Raw genomic sequence first — 21,170 nt, forward strand, 5'->3', positions numbered from 1 at the left:
ATTGGTAATCGATAATATTTGTGTATATTTTCATTGGGTAAATCGCATGGTCATAGGCATGCATAAAATAATTTTCTTCCGCCTCTCCTTCATCTTCTAATATCAGCCAGTGCTCCTGCTGCTGACTGACTAGACCCATCAGGTTATTCAACTAGTTTATCTCAGTCAAATAGCTTATCGGAGAAGTAGAGAGTAAAAGAACGTATTCTCCTTCTCTGTTTAATGTTTGTATGAGACTGCCAGCAAATATGTGTAAATATCGATTGCCTAAACAGCATAAAGCTTCGATATGTGTATTTCAAAGAGCTGTATGAATTTAATAAGGTATTGATTGTACATAATCAACAAAATACATTTGCTTGAAGTGGCTTTTGTTAGTCATTCATAAAAGTGATGTAAAACAATGTATTGACACTATTGATAAAAAATTTTTGTAAACATATTTGCCGGTTGGATTTGATTTCTATTAACTCAAGTAGCATGTAGCTTGTTGAACATGGAAGCTGGAGCTGACCAAAGAGGTAGTAGAACATCCAATAGTAGGATTATTTTCAGCGGCAGCTTTTGAAGCCACAGATTCACGGAATGTCTTTTGCTTACCTTCTGTACACCAGGTGAAACTCTCTGTTTCAGAAAACAGGAAAAGGGCTCATGATGGAGATGGCAAAAGCTGTGGATATTGCATGCAGGTTTTGAACAAAGACCGAGATCCTAGAAACCTGGCCTGTGGCCATGCATTTTGCTTCAGCTGTCTAAAGGACGCTCATTCTAGCAGCGATTCAAGTAACATAAAGTGTTCAACATGTGGGTGAGTAAACTATATTTTGCATTGGTCAGCTTGATTTAAAACAGCGTGAGCAAACTTCAAAACAGAAATTTTGTAAAAACCAATTGGCTCATTTTTTCTAAAAGAGTGAAAGATAACAGAGTAAATGATAGCAGAACACAATCATATTTTCAATGTTCCTTTTACTGGCATTTAAGTTACCGTTGACTATGACGGATGTTTTTATCGATCTGATCCTTACAGCTTTGTGTTAAAACTTGCATAAAATAGAATGCAAACTCAAAAGTGATATGATCTTATTTTTATGACTTGATAAAATAACAATAATTAAAGGCTTCTTACTGATCGGCAGACTCTATTTATGTACTGAATGTGTAGTCTCTATGTTATGTTGGTCTACTCTTATGTTGTATTGAAACTGTTTTAGCATAATCTTCTTTGTCTAAGTTTCAACAAGGTTGAAAACAGAAAACTTCATAAGCGGCCATAAGCATTTTTGCACTCCATTTTCCTGCGAGAGTTGCTGGTGATAGATTAGGCAGTGAGAGCGTCTTCTGTTACAGATTGATTATAAAATACAGTCCTATTAAATCAATTCGCTATTGCTCAGCGTTAAGATATAAACTTGAAAAAACTTCAGATATTCACTAAAATATAAGCGTTTTGATAAGTTTTTGACTCATCAAAACGAGTTGTGATCTTTATTTGCATTAATTATTTACGGCCGCAGTTTGAGTGTCATATTTTCTCATCCAATTAGGGAGCTGATCAACCATTAAGCCTGTTCTTTTTTTTCATCCTTGTTATACCATTAAAACAAAAATGTTAGAATGATAATTTAATATATTTAAATGTTTTATTTTTCATAAATGACTGCTTGATTATTCTTCTATGATGTGCTATATACCTCAACCAGAGTTATCAAACAACATAAAGGGGGTAAGAAACGCTGTGCACTGTTTTGAGTCGTTTGCTCTCTGTACGCTAGTAAAAAAAACATAATTTAAAATTCACAAAAGAACACTTCAAAGAGGTTCCTATTATGTTCACAACACACGTTCAACATAAATCTTGCAAAGAACAACTATAATTAAGTTTTCCCACATTATAAATGATTTAATTTTACACAGGAGCTTAAATATATGGTGATGTCTTTATTTAAAATATACTTACAATGATTCTGTCAGCTCTAACTCTCATTTTAGAAAAGTGCAGAGTTGTGATGTCGATGATCTACAGTCACTTGCAACAGCAACTGATGGTACTGCTTCTCCAGACGTCTTATCACTCTGTGACAGATGCCATGATAAATCTGCTGTCAAATACTGCAATGACTGTGGAGAAAAAATCTGTGCAAGACATCTAGTGGTGAGATCTAAGAACTTGATATGAGTTGTCTTTAGTCAAATCACTGATGTACTACATAAAGCTCTACATTTTCTAGATCTTTTCAGAAGGTGCCATGTTTAGGCAATACAGCTTCCGTTCTTCAGTTTTTGCCTAAAACTTCGTATTAAAACTATACTGATTATAAACGAAATGAACAAAGAATCTCAATTAGAGGTTTTCATGTCAGTTTAGATATACTAACTCAAACCTATAGAATGGTAGCAAATATTTGAGTAAATTATGCCAGACCCATTCCAGCCTTCTTCATACTGAGACTTGCTAATCAGTGTCATGTATATTTTATTATAAACTTAATCACAGGTGAACCAGATAAGTATATGCTATAGAATTGATCTAACAAACCATGCCATAAATACAAAATAAGCCTTTTATGTGAATTTTTCAGTATCGAGTCAAATAAAGGAAAATTAACACAAAATAGATTGGAGGCAATGAAACCAGTATTTTTAATCAGCTCTGTGTCTGGTGTTTTTGCTAAAATAATCACAGGATCATGCTTTCATAGATTTCACAGATGTTGCAATCACTGAAAAGCAGCTTAATTTTTGCAACATCTTGGAATGTTGACTGTTGTTTGCTGATGAGTTGTTCAAAAAAAAAGGGTCAGCATTTTTGTAAAAAAACTTGTACATCATTAAAAACTGACCAATGATTTATAACTGTAATGAGTTGTCTCTCTTATTTGTTGTTGTAATATAAATTATATTTCAAAAATAGCTAAATTGTCCTTCAAGTCAATCCATGAGTCCTCATTACTCCATCTCTTTAATTGGAAAAACATGAATTAATTTTTACTTATGTGACTGCATCTTAATCACGTACTAAGCCAACAAACAACTTATTTAATAGTTTGTAATTTTGACAAGCCTATTTATTTTTATTCTGTAGAGTTTCGATTTTCAAGTGAGCTAAAATAATTGTTTTGAGCTAGGTACAATGGCTGCATAACTAACCATAATTGAAGAAAAAATACTGTATTGACAAAATGTATGTAAAGGTTATCTCTGGTTTGATTAATCGAAATGAATATGATTTTATTTTATTAAAGTTTTATTAATCGCTTACAAAAACATTGATTAAAATCTAATACATAATACATGTAGATTATAAGCTTGGGTACAATTTACTCCTAAATTATTCAACAACTAGCCGATTGTCTGCCATTGCACGGGTATTAAAAGTAGCTTATAGACAGTGGCAGGTAATGTAGTTGCCTGCCACTTGCCATTAACCTGGCACATTGCCAAATGGCTAATTAGAGTAAGCTAGTATACGTATTGCTAAACTTACTAATAAGAACCGTGAGAGCAAGCTTTAGTGACGTTGCATGTTACACAGAGTTGCTATGTGGCGTTTAACCCAGATAATGGCTATCTGCCCAATGATTACATTGTATTCGTGTAGCTTAATGGGCTAGCTTGTCGCTTGTGAACAGGAAGTTCTGGGATCAAATCCTCTGTTAGAAGCACCAAACAACAGACTTTGAGATTTATGTATATAAACTGACTTATGTTTGTAGTTCCATGAGGGCTATTTTGAGGAAGCGCATGAGACAGTAGACATTCAGAAATACACAGAAAATCCAAGTTTATATAACAAGGTCCTCACTTGCCTGCACCATGAAAATAAAATGATTACCATGGCCTGTGCAAACTGCTACCAGTTTAACTGTAAACAGTGTAGCATAGAGATGGCGACCTGTTCCAAAGTACCTGATCCTGATGTTCTATTGGAAGGCTTGAAAGGCTCCAGTTATTATTCATGCAATAGGAACAATGTAACACAGTACATTAACAAATTTAAAAGAGGTAGGTATTTGTATTCAAATATCTGAGGACACCTGCTAACCTATACACACGAATAATACCAAAAACTTGGCTTCATTTTTCCTCAAACCAGCCGTCATTCGTTCAGTGGGTACAAAAATTATGGTGAAGTATAAAATAAAGTCAAGAAACTAGTAACTTCTCTGTAACTAGTATTGGTCTTCATGATCAAAAACTCCTTTGGTATTTATCACTGATGACTTCTATTCAGTTGGTTCTGGTTGAGATATATATATAATACTAGCCGAATGCCCTGCATTGCACAGGTATTAACAGACAGCTTATAAACAGTAGCAGGTTATGTAGTTGCCAATGGCTAATTTGAGTAAGCTAGTATATGTACTGCTAAACTTACTAATAAAAGCCTGGCTCTTGTTAGTAAGCTGAGCAATCTCACATTGCTCTCACTTGCAGCGTCACGTGAGAGCAAGATCTAGGGACGTTCCGTGTAACGCAGAGTCGCTAATTCTAATTTAGATAATGACTATTTGCCCGATTAATTCATTGTATCCGTGCAGCTTAATGGTAACCCATTAAGCTAAGGTTTGTCACTTGTGAGCAAATGTTTTAAGATCAAATCCTGTGCGAAACAGATTTTGATTAAATTGAATTTTAATCGTCATAACTGGACATAGGATGCACAAAAAGACAAACACTAAGAATTATATATATAAATTATTACTGTGATGATCATCTAGCTGAGTGAGACTATACAGCTACAGTCTCTGCGCTACACAAGTTTATTAGCTAAATTATATAAGTTGATTGGTATATAGATCTGACTGTTTCTATGGTGACCATAAAATCATGTTTTTAAAGATGATTTTGTTAATCCCTGTTTTCTTGCTTGAATCAAATTGTCTCTGTGAAGAGTGCTCCATACTCAAGATTAAAATTATTTTTAAATATATATATATAAGTTTAATAACTGTATTTGTTCTGAACTGTACACTAATTACGCAAGAGGGTTCTTCACATTACCATTATTTTTATTCAGGTCACGCTTTTAAGTTTCTGGATGAGATACAAGCCCAGATAATCAAGGAGTTTCAAGGAGAGCTGAACAACGCATCATTATTGGTAGATAAATGTGTGAAGCTTGATAAAGTAACTTGGAAACAGCTAGACGCTTTACCCGACCAGTGCAAAAAAATGATTGTTGATGTTGAGGAGAAAGCAAAGGAACAGGTATTCAAATGCTATATTTTTAGTCTTGACCTGGGAAAAGCTTTGGGTAGCCCCAGTGGTATTTATCTTACTCTGCAAAAAATGTTAAAACTTTTCCTAACAACTTTACAAATGCTGATAAATAAACGCCGATTTGTTTTTATAAAGATTTTAAACAAAGTGTCATTTTACTTCAACTGGCATCAACCTCTTTATAGGATGCTGTAAATCTTCAAAATGTAAATTAGTTTAAATGACTACCTTCCATAGGCCTACTCTGCTATAGTGCTGGTGCAATTGTGCTCCATTCAGTACCTATAGGAAATCAATCACCTCTCCTGGCTTAATCTAGTGTCAGCTCATTGAGCAGCAAAAGAAGGAGCTGATTAAAGAGATACAGGAATATGAAACACTCTGGACAAAAAAGATTATTAGCTTCACCGAGAACTTGACACAGACAAGAGAGCAGATTGAGGAGACCATAAAATCAGTGCGAATGTTCTTGAGAGACTCACCGGTAATTGAGCTGGTGAAATCTAGAGAAGACAAGCTAGCTGCTCTGCGCAAGGTCAACAGCATATACCTTAACTCTAGCCCTCTTCCACATGTGCAAAGGCTGAGGATAGGTCAGCGGTGACATTTTACTGTTATTACTGAAACAGATTTTACTTGCATAGAGCAATATGAGGTTACCGACCAGTAGTTAGTTTCTGTCACCCATTATACAGGAAATTGTTCAGAAGAGAAATTTATCATGTTTTCTTTGCTACTAGGTTTTTAGAAAAGCCCTTTAAGTACAAGTCAAGTAAATAGCTCACCATTAAGTCAATAGTATGAACAATTGCAAGCAAAGATCTATTTCAAAGCAGTAATAATAAAAAAATTGGAAATTTTATGTGCTTGACTTTTCTTTGCGATTAAATGCTAAGTATTATAGAAGACTCCTTCACGCTCCATGCTTGACTGTAAAATATGTTCTGCCAAGTAAAACTAAAAACAAAAATTTTATTCGGTTAAAATAAAGCAAAACAAAAATATTTTTTACTATAAAAAAGCAGTCCATTTGACGATACTGTTGGCCTATTGTTGTAGTAATACTTTATCCTAACCTTGACCCTTGGATGATTTTATCTTAACCTTGACAAATAGGGGTCAAGGTTAGGATAGAAGATAAATTCCGATGATACCCCAACTCCTTACATTCAGATTGGTGAACCGGCGCTGTAACACCTGCACCAATCGATCGCCTTCAAGTATTTATGAACAAACGCGCAGCTACCCATTGTCTGTTTTGTCAACACATTTGATGATCTATCACGGCCAGCTATGATGTTATGGAAGTCATATATATATATATTAGATATAACAGTATACGCACGTTACTTTTGAAGATTGCAAAAATATTGCACCCCGCATGAATCGAGCCCATACATTCAGCAGCTGCATGGGTGTGAAGCTCAGAACACTACCATTAAGCCACACGACCACTTTGTCTCTGCCTACAATAATTGTGCTTATAACCGCTACATGTCATGATCTCTCAAACAACAATTATCTTCAAATATCCAAGTATTAACCAATAGACTTTTTGCAAGCATTTGTGGAAGTCTAGGCAAGTGTTTTTCTTTTGCGCCATTAAAGTTTGGCAGATGAAGTATGTATGCTCCCAACTATTCTATACTACGGCAGGGCGACTGCATGGCATAGTGCTTAGTTCGTCTGTTTGTAAAATCAGTGTTTCCGAGTTCACTTCCAGTCAGAAACCAGTTTTTTGTGTGTGATTTATTGCTATAACTAGACATACGACAAACCAACAAACAAACACCCAAATTTGAATATATATGCATGTGTAATTAAATAAAACGTTATATTATATAAAGAATGTTATTCACCTTTTAAGCAGTAGATGCCAATGAATTCAGCATACAGAGGTGGAGGTGGCTGAGGAAGAGCATTTTTTAACCTGAAATGTCAAGGCTGCTCTCCTTGACAACGCTAATTATGATTTTAGTGGTCACTTTCTAATATGCGAACAAACTAAAAAAGATGTGGATTGTCTTAAAACAAACTACTGATTTTGGTAAACTTTTAGCTGAGTTGACATTTACGATAATCATTGCTTAGTTGGACCCTTTGAGTTACATTTTGCCAGCTTTATTTATAAAACAAAAGAGAACTTGATGGAGAATATACATGTGACATGTATACCAGATCTTACTCATCAGTTATGCGATACCCGTTGTGACAGCTTGTTCAGGACAATGAAAAACTTTCAATTTCTGGCTGATATGACAGGTAGATATCTGGCTAAATTTAGGCTCGTAGTTCTAAAAACCTATAAATATTGGCTACTTGTGTCTTTTTGTCCGATTACACATAAAACAAAACGTTGAAATTGATATTTTAGTCATTTATAAACATAAACATCCTTGTCAAAAGATTTCCGATAATGCCGTAAAAAGTAATGTCAAACCTCTACTCTGTACACAAAATTTAGAGTAACGGGAGAGAGCACTTAGCCTGTGTTGTCCTAATTTGTCCTTTTTAGGGAAACTATTCCTACAAGGGTTTCATTCACCATTGTTCTCTGTCGATGTAAAATCGTAATGGTAATCGTAATAGTAAATCATAATGTTTAGGATGCCAGTCTGTGACTATCTTTTATCTTTAATAAAATTACCCATTTCCTATAAATAAAGGATAAGCCCCTCTATAACAATTGATATATTCAGCTTATGTTGATAACCAAGGCTACATTGAAGAGAAGATAACTGCTTTTCACACTTTTCCATCAGCCAGTTTGATGTTTATTATATTTAAATAATGAATATGTATTTTGTAGGTTGCAGCTAGTTTTATTCAATTGACTCGTACTAATCTTCAATTCTACTCAATGTTGACTAAAAAAATTAATTATTATTTTACCACAGCCATGCATTTTATCAAATCCATGATCATGTTATGATAACAGTTACTCTCCAGTTAGACTGCCACTGCAAGTGGGATTGGCAAATATGGCAAATCAATGGGTTAGGCAGGTTGGACGTACTATTTTATACTTTATTACTTATATTTTAGCTGCAGGAATTATTATACTCTAGTTCTCAGGCTAAGATGTAGAATATGCGAATAGGGTTGAAACTGACAATCATACTATGATTTACATCTTAGGTAAGAAAATGAGAATGGAGGTTGAATTCAACTCTCAGCACTCATTTCCTTCTACACGCAAAGACAGCAGCACATCAAGAAGCTACTATGGAGCTAGCCCACCAGAGGAGTACTGTGGACATGAATGGGAAACTCAGGCAGCCGCCTAGGTGTTATTCAAATAAGTAAATATTCCAACTTTCAAAATCACTTCTTGATAAAGATGAAGTTCTCAAAAGATTCCATATCTAACTTGGTCCTGACTTCGCTGGAACATGATTGGCTTAGCTGTTCTTACCAACATATCATTTCTTGAAAGCAGTAGATCTTGACCAATCACAACTGTCGCAGACTGTAAAAAATTGAAAGTGTGGATAGTCGCCCTGGCTGCAGAATTTGTGAGCTCGTGTTTTGTGTAAATGCAAGTAGCATTTTTAGCTAGTATTATTATACATGTATAATTGATTAACATTTGGGTTGATAAACATAGACCTATTAACTATACTATAATTAATAGAGTTATTCATCTAGTATAGTTAATCGGTCTATGTTCATAAATATAGTACTAAGTAGGAATTTTGATATATTTTGTGACATATTTTGTTGTTTGCTGTGGTAGAAAGCAATAAAGATGCACCATAAACAGATAGCCTTATGATTATTATATTACAGTACATAGTACAACAGTACAATAAACCGGCCAGAGGTTTGTGAGGTTTTTACTTCGCTGTTCCATTTGTCTGTCACATAGTCCAATCTTGATCAAAAATATGACAGTCAAACAGACTCATTGTCCTCTAATCACAAACACACAGGAACAACGACTGCACACTTTTGTCTTTTAGTGTTTCTCTCCTCTTTCAGAGTAATAAACATTACTAGACATATAAGCAGAGCAGTGATAAAACAAAACATTCACTTTGTAATTTCTATTGCATGTTCTTGAGGTCGTTATCATATGCAGGAGTCATCTCCCCAGGATTGAAAACCCCAGTTTTCAAAAACAATGACTTCTTTTGAAGGATAGTTATTAGCCTGATCTGAGAAAATTAAAAAGGCCAGTTTTTTTCAGTTTACCTGATTTGTCCGTTGAGAAACTTTAATAATTGGATAGATTCATTTGGCTGGTTTGCAAACGCAAACACTTGAAAAAGAAGTTAAGTACACATTTGTGAATGTAAGCGTAAATCCTTTATAAAGCACAGAGTCTCAGGTCATAAACAACTAGGGGTTAAAGTAGAGCATATAACAGCTTAATTTTTGTGATAAATTTAGTTTGGAATAGACCTAGCAAACCTATTTTACATCATGAAATATACTTCAATGTGAATGCCTGTATAATTAAAATTAATGTTCATTACTAATATTAGTGTTAAAAATAATTTTTCACCTAATTCAGTCAGCTATTGCATATTTTGCATTCAAACCAGGTGCTCGCCATTCTTTAAAGTCTTTCAATACCTAAAAAAAAAAAAATGGCGCTGATAACACAACGACATAGCGTTTAAAGAGGGAGTGTTGGGTAAAAATTGGCTCTTCTAATACAAATATTCTATAAAGATTTATACCTGAACATAATCCGATTTCCTTCTTTTTGAAATTAATACGTATAAAAGTGTCACTTGTTTGCTGAAACATCTCTGTCTTATGAAGGCATTTATTGTTAGCAGCTGCTCAAAAGGTCTTTTCACGCACTTGAAGGTTCCATCCAAATACAGGGTTTTCGATTACTTTAGCTGAGTGTCAGTGGAAAATATTAAGTGCCTTTCACCATCAGTTCGAATGTCCGCCTACAAGAAGTTTTTTGGTATGGCATCAAGTGAAAGCTAAAAAATATTTTAGATACTGTTTTTTTGTTTGCGTCACAGTTAGATTACCATATAAGATTTTCAGATTACCAACCTCCATTTGCAAAAAGTGCAAGTGAAATTGGGTTTTCTGAGCAGCAGTACACTCAATAAGATTATAATAAATTTTTTTAATTAAGGCCGGCTATCTTAAATTTATATTAAAATTATGTATAATAAAATTCTAAGCTAATTCACCTCAAAATCTTTTGATTTTGAATGTTTTGCTCTGTTTCTCTCTTTTATTTTATTGGCCATTCTAATTAAATTTTGTCTTGAAAGACTGCTGCTGGTTGTAAATTTTGTCATAAGTTTTTTTAAGTTATTGTCTACTATTAAAGTACCACTTGAAAAAGGTTTCAGTTTTGCTTTTTTTAAATCTATAATATCAGTCAGATTCATGTACAGCTTTTCCATAGGCTTATCTTTACTAGAAAAAGCTTCAGCCAAACGTTACATTAAATAAGTTTTGAGGATTATTAATGAGATTGAGTTCCTCTAAAATTACTTTTCTTCCCATAGTTATTAAAGCAGTTCGCTCTTGTAGGTATTCTTGTGACAGACATGTGTAACTCGGATGCCTTGTATGCAGATTCAAAACTGTGGCTCTGGTTAGCCTTGGTTCTGCATTCTTTTTTGTTTGCTACAAATCAAATAGACATCTACCATTCATTTTTTGTAAGTTTTATTGACGACATAGCTGTCACCATTTGATGACACAAGTATATCTCCTTGCTGCTTGCTCCCGACTGGATAAATCTCATACTTCACCGCACTAAAAAAATAAATTTTAGTTATGGTTATTTTTCTATAAACCAACACCAGAATCTCAAACATTTGAGACGAGGCAACTGCATTACATTACCGCCATGAACATATAACACATGTGAATGGTACATGGTGTTTTTATTTCTGTTTCAGTTCTGCTCTCCGCTGATTTCTCAGATGTTTTTGGTACCACCTGACAGCACGACTACCTAGATGTTCATCTTAATCTATGCTGAATAATAATTTTGTAGTTTGAATCGATCTAGAAGTTTTGGGCCTGCAGCCATCAAATTTGTATTTTCTTTTATGTAATAATATATATGATAATCATATAATGTAAACATGTAATCATACATAATTGATAAGTGAATCCACATATATTATTGTGTATTTAAAATATGAAAATCACTCATTGTCGTAATGATGATTCATTAAAAAAGCAATAAATTTTTGGGGTCATATTTATTGTATGGTTAGTGCTTATGGTAATTATATTTATTTAGACTTACGTATCATCAATGTCATTGTTGTTAGATAGCATATGTTCTATTGTTTGGCTGTTACTATAACTAAAATTATCTCAAATTTTGTGAGCTACCAGTGAAATAAATTATTTTTACAGTGTTTATGTCCTTGGTAAATCAACAAATGAAGTCTCAAAGATTTTTTGCTTAAGGCTGCAGTCATGACTACTTTACCGCCTCGATGCCGCACCCACATGACAAGTGGGTGCGACATGACATAACATGCGACATTGTATGGGATGCTTTAATTTACAATGTATACATATTATAAAATACATTTGTATATATATTTATATTCTCATATTATAAACATAAATATAAATAAATATATAAATAAATAGTAAATAAATAAATATAATAGATAAATATATATAAATATATATATATTTTTATATAAGTCATATTAAATGTTGTCGCTCGTAAAACGGGTTGTCAGTGATTTCGAAGATTCACATTGTGAGGGAGTTTACTCTATTACTAGTTGGTTAGGCTCATCGAATAGTAGTAGATTCTTGTAGGGATGTGCATCAACATCGATATTTAATTTACTGAATTACTGCATTGACACGCTTTATTGACGAGCAACAGAATTATAACAATGCTCAGAAGGTGACTCAAAGTTTTCTGAGCGTCAGGTGGTTAAAGATTGGGCCAGACAGGTTATGGTTAGAGCTGACAGGCGTCAGTAGCGTTGTGCTGCAGAAGAAGATAAGAGAATGAAGGTAAATTTATCTTTAACTGTGAGTAACCTATACATATATTCTAAGCTAACTAATAATTTTAGTACTCATAAATACATCTACTAATATGTAAAATCATAAATTTCTGCTATCACGAATCATCGTTTCATAACTTTTGATCATCTCACCGAACTATAACATTTGATTAAAATTTTTTTGGCAGCTTTAGCTAGTAAATTATATTTATGATTAGAATTTTTGTTAATTTCTCACTTGTAAAAAGTGAGTAAAATCGACTAATCAATGCTTATCTTTAACTCTCAGAAACAAAGCTTCGAATTGTTGGCTTTGCGTATTTATGCTTTTGTTAAACATTTATTCATTTTTAAAAATACGCTCGCAATCTATCTAACTCTCAAATTGAAAGTTTTTAGTAGATACGTGTTAAAAGGACATATATGAATGACTTTTATTACATTTGTTTTATTGTTAGAGGATGTTTACGGGGCTCATTAACAGAGCAGTCGTGTCGGTCTAGAAACTGCCACAAATGGGAACGAGAGACACGAATGTGTGCTGAACAAACCATAATATGTTTTGTTTGAGTTTGCTGCAGTAGACTAAGTTGTCCTATTATATGAGCTGAAACTATGTACATGTAAATGGCTACGACTTGGATGGATGTCTTTGATAAAAACTTTCTGCTACGATGAAACTTTTTTGGCTTGTAAAAATTGTATAATAAAATAATACTTATTGTTGAAAACAATGCAAAACATGGTTTCCAGAACATATTGAATACATCATAGCTAGGGCAAACCTTTGTCAAAAAAGTCAATTTTTTTACATGTTGGGATCACTTTAAAACACAAAAATACCACATATGAGCACCCTAGGTACATTAATAGTCAAGTTTTAAGGTCAATAAGTTGTCAGTTTTTATCTTTTAGGTCAATTTTATGTTTGAGGTCAAGTTTTATATTTTTGGGTCAATTTTCACTCTTTATGCATACTGGGAATTCAGAATTTCCCTTATTAAGGTATTTGGGTATTTCCCTTTCCTAATGGAAATTTGGTAAGTTTTTTACTCTTGCTTTATTCTTGTTTGTATAGGATGAGTCAGCATGGCATGAGGAAATCTGCTAAGCCACTGGTTGTATTTATAGCATGCCCAATTATATGACTAGTATGCAGTCAGTTTTACACTAGCAAAGATGCCAAAAGCTAAACAATCAGCACATGGGAAGGTTCTTCAGATTATAAGAGAGTTTCCTACCAAGTTTACCAAGACCCCAGGCAATAAACTGTATTGTAAACTTTGCAGTTGTGTAGTAAAATCTTCTAAACGATTTTTTGTGGAAAGCCATCAGAAAACTTTCAAGCACAAGAAACAAGTAGAACAGCCTAACCAGTCAACGCAAAAGTTTTTACCAGTAGCATGCAATGCATCCGATATGTAGCTACATGTATTAATGTTATGTTTTCAAACTACACTTGGATTTGTTAATTTATTAATTTGTTCGATTTTGTAATTAATTAGAAAACTATGTATTTTAAATTTAAAGTCAACAAAGTAAATTTCCCAAAACAAAAAGGTCAATTTTTTTTGATTTTGAAGTCAATAAAAAGTTTGCCCTAATCATAGCCCTGTTGCAATCTGTGCTGGAATCTTTTATGATAAATAGATTTATTAAGTGTAATCAGAGCTGCATTGACAGGTACTTTTGCGTATCTCGACTCAACTCCATCGGACCAAATATTAAATTAAAAAATGTTATGTTCCACCCTAGTAAGTGAAAACAAGTGAGTCCACAAACCGCCAACCAAGTACAAGAATGGCTTTATTAATCTTTTGCCGGAATAGCTAGGTTAATTGATTTCAACGAAAATGACGTCTTGTGTTCACTATTGCGGTCAACTCATAAAACCTTTTGTTTTTTTACTTGAATTAACTAATCGACTGTGACCAGTGCATTTTTTTCTAAAAATTGATACTAATAATAACTAGATAATGTTGACTATACATAAATTTTTGGGATGCAGTTGGTTTCGCCATATAATCAAAGATTTCATTTTCGTAGATGGCGACGTGCTTATTTTATTTAGTAGCTAGTTTCTGGTGTGCATAGCAACTGAGAATTTAGCTGATACAAACGCTGCGATGAAATAAGTTGACTCGACAACCTAATTATCGTAGACCGGCAGAATCATAGTCGGTACTCAAACGTTTACACAGCATTTAGAAAAAATTAATATGACAAGTTTTTAATTTCTCTTATTTGAGGCGTTTGAGAAATTTATAATAATGTATCTGTAGCTAGACTTAAAATTTTATTCTAGCCAACATGAGCAAATACAAAATAAAATATATGCCAATAGAGCCACGTAGGAGTAAACTTATATCACAATAGCCTACGTGAATACGAGAGATACAACCAATATATATATATATATATATATACATATATACACACACACACATATATATATATATATATATATATATATATATATATATATATATATATATATATATATATATATATATATATATACCCAGAACTTGCCTTTTAGTGGAGATTTCGAAAAACACCTTTTATTGGGACTTTGTTTAAGGTTGACTTGCAACAAAATTCACATTACAGTTATTTGGTATCAAAGGATTCACCATGTTTTACTCTGTTGTGTTGTAGGTGCTAAATATGTGAAAATGTGATTATAAGCTCTTAAAAGCTCAAAAACGAAAAGCCGCCATAGATTGGAATCTGTTTATTTAACTGACGTAGTCATTACAGTTTGGTTATTGTCTTGTCGCGTGATGTTCTCACGTAAATTGATAGGCCAATAAAAAGCTCAATATTAAACTTATCATAGCACTAGTTTTTGACAAACATTTCGGGTTTTACCGAAGACCCCGTAGCAAATATAGATGCTCGCTACTTTACAGTTTTGCTTCGGCTTGATCTAATCGTCAAGTCATATTCTGGTCCTGTGACCCAATACTTCGCAAATAACTTTTGCAGCCTTTTTCGATTATCTCAGGTGACCAACAGGCTCGTTTCGATTATCAGACAATGATATGTACTCCTTCGAGGTTTGGTTAAAAATTTAAATGAATTTTTATGGTAAGTTATAAGATATCACTGCTAAAAGTGACAGCAGTACAATGACAATAAAATAGACGCGTAAAAACAATAGACATGGTTTTATTGAATGTTTGAAGCATATTTGTGAAAATATTTGGACGAATAAGGTCGCATGAAAGTGTAAAAACGAAAACCATCTACCACAACTACGTCACATTTGAGCCGTTTTGGAAAGAGAATCCAAACTACGACGGTCTCGTGCAGCTGCGATTAACTGTTCGTTTTTTAGCCTTTAAGGGCTTGCAATCACATTCCCACATATTTTGCATCTACAACACAACAGAGTAAGACATGGTGAATCTTTTGATACCAAATAACTGTAATGTGAATTTTGTTATAAGTCAACCTTTAAGGGCTATTAAATTACAATTGATATATATGTATAATATACTATCCAATAGTCAAAGTTCTTAAAACATATTTACATTGTATATATACATGGGTAAACAATATATATGGGTAACTAACATTGACTATTTGGTATTTAATATACCTATACATGTATGTATCAATTGTAATTCACTTGACCTTCAAAAATTCCCAAAAATAACCATTTTCTAAAATCCTTAAAATAGGCAGATTTTTGAGTGTATATTATATATATGTACATTCTATTATATATTATTAGGTTATAATTTTGATAGAATTTATTGCAGTTCAGTCCGATAGTTTTTTTGCTTATGTACCTAGCCTCTGGATTTTTGTGGTTGTTCTAACACCATCACAACACACTAAACATTATACAGACATGTTCATTGTCACATGTTCCGTAGCTGACTGCCCTTTGTGTTAAATTAATTAGTCCAGTGCAGTATGTCACCTGAAGTCTAATGGGCTATTTTGGGCTGACTCATGCTTCCGAATCTGGCCAGTTCCGGCTGGATTAATGCTTTCAGTATTCTTTGCTTTGGGTGCCATCAATGGAGCAGCAATTATTTTGGTGCAATTTCTGGAGCTTGGCTTAGCGACTCTTGAAATTGGGTGGGTTTATGTCCCATTTTATTGCCTCTGCTTTGGCGTTGTCTGCGGGGAATCAGTGCACCAGATGTTCAGCTCATGACAGTAACCCATTAACCATTTTTTATAACTTTTTACATGCCTGGTACACCATATAAATACACGTCAGCAACTCACCCAGATCAGTCTCTACAACTCATCAAGACAGCAACGTTACAAGTTCGCTCTTCAAAACTTTATTTATCAATTTATGAACATGATACTTTTATTATAGTAGAGACATTTCAAGCAATTATACCTGTTGGATAAATATTTTAAATATCTTCCAAAGTACTAGCAAGGCTCCAATGAGAGGAGAATAGAGGTACGTTAATTTTTATTCATGACATATACATCTGATTTATTTACCTCTTGTAATATCCGCATACTCTATTTGCATATTTTATTCATACATTTTATCCACTGCTGACATCATCATAATCATATTTTACTTTTTATAATTTCTAGTTTTTACGGGATTTACTGGTCAATAAACCAATTATCTCTGTCCAAAAAACAACTCCAAAAAACTCAATATGGGCCTCAGCTACAGTAAAAACTCTACTCCAGAGAGGTTGATGTAAAGATGCGTCGAAGCTTACGAAATGGGTATATGCCCGGCTAAAAGTGACGTCGTCTCCGAAGCAGCCTTCACAGCACCAGAAACTCTAATACCACAAACTCGAACATTAACATTTAAGGATATCCTCATCTACACTATTCAACAACAAGAGCATCGGAATTCATGGTCAGTGGTGAGCGATTTTAACTATACCAGGCATTTCAACCTTTTCAATTTTTTAATAATTGTAAGGTTTATGTGTTCCTGTCAAGCTGAACTTGAGTGTACCGATCCCTGTAGTTTTTGCCTTTGTAGTGGAGTATTCGGATATTTATTCGCTTTGCTCACAGAGTCGTTGTTGTTGGGTACGGGTCGTTGCCCTTTGTGCTTGTTCCGTTTATTTGTGGTGCGCGAGGCGCTGTGTGTTTGGGGGGCTCTCTTTTGACTGACTGGCTCTGTTTTGTGGGGTGGTCAGCGTGGGATAAATCATGGCTTCAGGTGATAGCACTGACACTATTAGTGAACTGCATAGAAGTGATAGGATTAGAACGAAAACTGAAAAGGCTCTGCAGTCCGAGCTGCTTGAGTCCGTTAGGAAGATTAACTCTTGTGTAGTTAAATTTAACAAGCTCGCTGCAGGCCGTGATGTAAACAACCCTGTCATCCTTCCCCAGATTCAAAATGTCGTGTTAGAAGCTCAATCTGAGTTACATGTTCTTATGAAATTCCCCACTCTTGATCAAAATGATGAAATTCAAAGTCTGGCTAAGCAAGTTTCATTGATGTCAGATTATATAACAGCGGAACAAGCTAAAAATAGTGACAGCATTAGCTATCGCAGTGCAACCTCAAAATCAGCACGCTTTAGGTCTGAAAAGGCAATTAGCTTATCTAACGCTTCGTCTAAAAGTTCTATTCGTGCAGTTAGAAGCAAAATTGATGCTGCTAACATTGAAATTGAATTGCAAACATTGCGTGAGCAGGCCGAACTCAAGGCCCAAATGGATAGAATGCAACTTGAGCTCCAGGCTAGTCAACTGGTAGCTAAACAGAAACGGCTTAGGGCTAGGGCAGACATTCTAGAGCAATATGATCCAGAGGAGCGGGAGGAAATAGAAGACGCACTTGAAACTAGGTCCCAGCATGGCGATACTACCATTACTCCTATCCAGTCGGTGGTAATACCTCAACCTGTTCAACCTAGTGTGGTCTCAATTGGCTCCAGCAGAGCTTCCAATGCTAGTGATATCGCTCAAACTATTAGTCACATTAGCGATACTTCAGTTATTGCAGATCAAATAGCTAAGGCCATGCGTTGCAATCGACTACCGGTCCCTGAACCGTCTATTTTCACAGGAAATCCCTTGGAGTATGTAGATTGGGAAATTTCTTTCCGCACTCTTATTGAAGATTCTGGTATTCCTGTATCAGACAGAATCCATTACCTTAAAAAGTATGTCGATGGCGCAGCCAAAAAAGCTATAAGCGGATATTTCCTGCTTAGTGACAGTAATGCGTATTTCAAGGCTAAGAAAATGATCAAAGAAAGATTTGGCTCAAGTTTCGCTGTAACTGAATCATTCCGTGCTAGGCTAAATAACTGGCCCAAAATTAAATCTCAAGACAATGTAGGCATTCAAGACTTTTCGGATTTCTTGTCACAATGCGAAGCTGCAATGGGGTCTCTTGATGAGCTGCAAATTTTAAATGACTCACATCAAAATCGTGCAATGTTTGAAAAATTACCCGAATGGTTGGCCAATAAATGGAAGCGTAAAGTTTTTCAATATCGCAAAACCTCTGGTGGCTACCCTAACTTTTCAGCATTTGTTAGTTTTGTTAGAGATGAGTCTGAAATTGCTAATGACCCTATCACTGGCAGTGCTCCAATCATGAGTCCTACCTATCAATCAAGCAGCGAAAGTAAACGACCGGCTAGGTCATCAAATTGTTATTCACATGCAACATCAGCTAATGCCAATACGGCTGACAAGTTTTGCGGCTACTGTGATATGAGTAATCATAAAATTTTTGACTGTTTCAAATTCGCTAAGCTTTCTCGCTCTGAAAAAAGCCAATACATTTCTGCTAAAAGACTGTGCTACCATTGTTTACTTGGTTCTCATGCTAGAAAGGACTGTCAAAAGCAGTTTAAGTGTCGAAAGTGTCAGGGTTCGCATTGCACTAGCATGCACTTCAATGATCCCTCACCCAAGGTAAATCAGCATCGGGAGACGACCAAATCAGAATCTGAACCCAAACCTAGTCATCAGTCTAAATCCATTTCTACAGTAAATAATGCTATTGCTAAAGTCAATGCACCTAAATCTGAGGAATCAAAGCCTCAACATGTTAGTGCAGAGCTATCACAGCCATCACCTAGCCAAACTAATGAAAAGAGTGAGAAAACCTCTTCTAACTGTAATGCCACAAATACCAAATCTGGTCTGAACTCTATGGTTGTACCCGTCTGGCTGTGTGACTCAAAGACTCCTGAACATGAAATTCTTGTCTATGCCATGTTAGATACAATGTCAGATGCTACCTTTATAACCAACCATGCTGCTAGGGATCTCAACATAACTGGCAAATCCACTTCCCTAAATATGTCAACCATGAATAGTATTAACAGCGTGAAACAATGTGAAGTTTATGGTAGTCTCATGGTTAGAGGCTATGATAGCAGCAATAGAATAGCTATCCCTAATGCATACTCTGTCGGCAGCATTCCCTTTAATCAGTCTCACATACCTACACCTGATGTAGCGAACGCTTGGCCCCATCTCCAGCATCTAGCTAGTGAATTCCCTAGGCTGGAAAATTGCCATGTGGCCCTGCTAATTGGCTATGATGTATCCAGAGCCCTCCTCCCACTAAAATCTGTAACTGGTCCTAATGATACAGACCCTTTTGCAGTTCAGACACCCCTCGGTTGGTGCATAGTTGGTGATACTGGCACGGAACATTTAGCTACACAATCTAACACATGTCACAAGAAAGTTATGCAACAAGCTAGAGGCATTCCTGAAGTAAAAGCTAATTGTCATGCCACTACGGTCACTGAACCTAATCAAAACAAACCCATGGTATCTAGACTTGTCGCATTTTCTACGCTAGAATCAGCTGTTAGGGCAATTGTAAGATTGCAAACTGTCGTACAGCATAAACTGAATCCAAGTGTAACTCTATCCAGCATCGCAAAGCAAAAGAAGGCCACAATTCAGATAATGAAATGGGCACAGCAAGATGTCTTTTGGGATGAATATAAACAAATAAAATCAGGAAAAATTCTTTCAAATAGCAGTTTATCCAAACTTGATCTGTTCATTGATTCTGACAATCTAATACGAGTAGGTGGTAGGCTTCAGAACTCCAACCTCTCTTACGACGAAACACACCCGATATTGCTCCCAAAGAAATCCGCCGTTACTAATCTAGTGATCGATTATTGTCACAAGAAAGTTATGCATCAAGGTAGAGGCATGACCATGTCCGAAATCAGAAATTCTGGGTACTGGGTCTTAGGATGTAATTCCATTGTCGCATCGTTTATACACCAATGCATAACTTGTCGAAAAATACGGCGTCCAACGGCTAATCAAAAAATGGCTAATCTTCCAATCTCTCGTACTGAGCAAACTCCTCCTTTCACTTACGTCGGGAGTGATTGTTTTGGTCCTTTTCATGTAAAAGAGAACCGAAAAGAGTTGAAAAAATATGGTGTTATTTTTACTTGTATGGCCTCTCGTGCGATTCATATCGAACTCGTAGATGGTCTATCTACTCATGCCTTCATAAATGCTCTACGTTGTTTTATCACCATCCGTGGTCCTATCAGGCAGCTCCATTCTGACCAAGGTACTAATTATATGGGTGCTGCTAACGAATTTGCCAAGGCTCTCAAAGAGAGTACAAATACAGTATCTCGCTTCGCCACAACCAACAGTTTCGAGTGGGTCACTAACAGCCCTTACTCAAGTCATATGGGTGGTTCATGAGAAAGACATATCAGAACAATCAGGTCCATTCTAACTTCAATGCTCACAGTCAATGCTACTAGACTTGATAGTGCCACTCTTCGCACATTTCTATATGAGGTCATGGCTATGATAAATTGCAGACCTTTAACCACAGCTTCAGATGATTTTAACTCTCTGCCACTTAGCCCTAATCAAATTCTCACTATGAAAACTAAAGTTGTTCTCCCACCACCTGGGAAATTCGATGACCATGATGTTTATTCACGAAAACGCTGGCGAGTCGTTCAGGGTTTAGCAAATCAGTTTTGGACCAAATGGCGCAATCAT

At 35.1% G+C, this 21,170-nt stretch overlaps 1 protein-coding gene across 1 annotated transcript; it reads left to right on the forward strand.

Moving 5' to 3' along the window:
- The first annotated feature begins 496 nt into the window (after positions 1-496).
- Positions 497-8,510, forward strand: LOC137397527 (TNF receptor-associated factor 3-like). The gene is made up of 7 exons (XM_068083819.1): positions 497-521; positions 634-808; positions 1,993-2,155; positions 3,717-4,005; positions 5,021-5,211; positions 5,543-5,816; positions 8,362-8,510. Exons 1-7 carry the CDS (start codon positions 497-499, stop codon positions 8,508-8,510), a joined length of 1,266 nt encoding a protein of 421 aa, XP_067939920.1.
- The last annotated feature ends 12,660 nt before the right edge of the window (positions 8,511-21,170 follow it).

The sequence above is a fragment of the Watersipora subatra genome, chromosome 5 (assembly GCF_963576615.1).
Source record: "Watersipora subatra chromosome 5, tzWatSuba1.1, whole genome shotgun sequence".
NCBI classification, from domain to species: Eukaryota; Metazoa; Bryozoa; class Gymnolaemata; order Cheilostomatida; family Watersiporidae; genus Watersipora; species Watersipora subatra.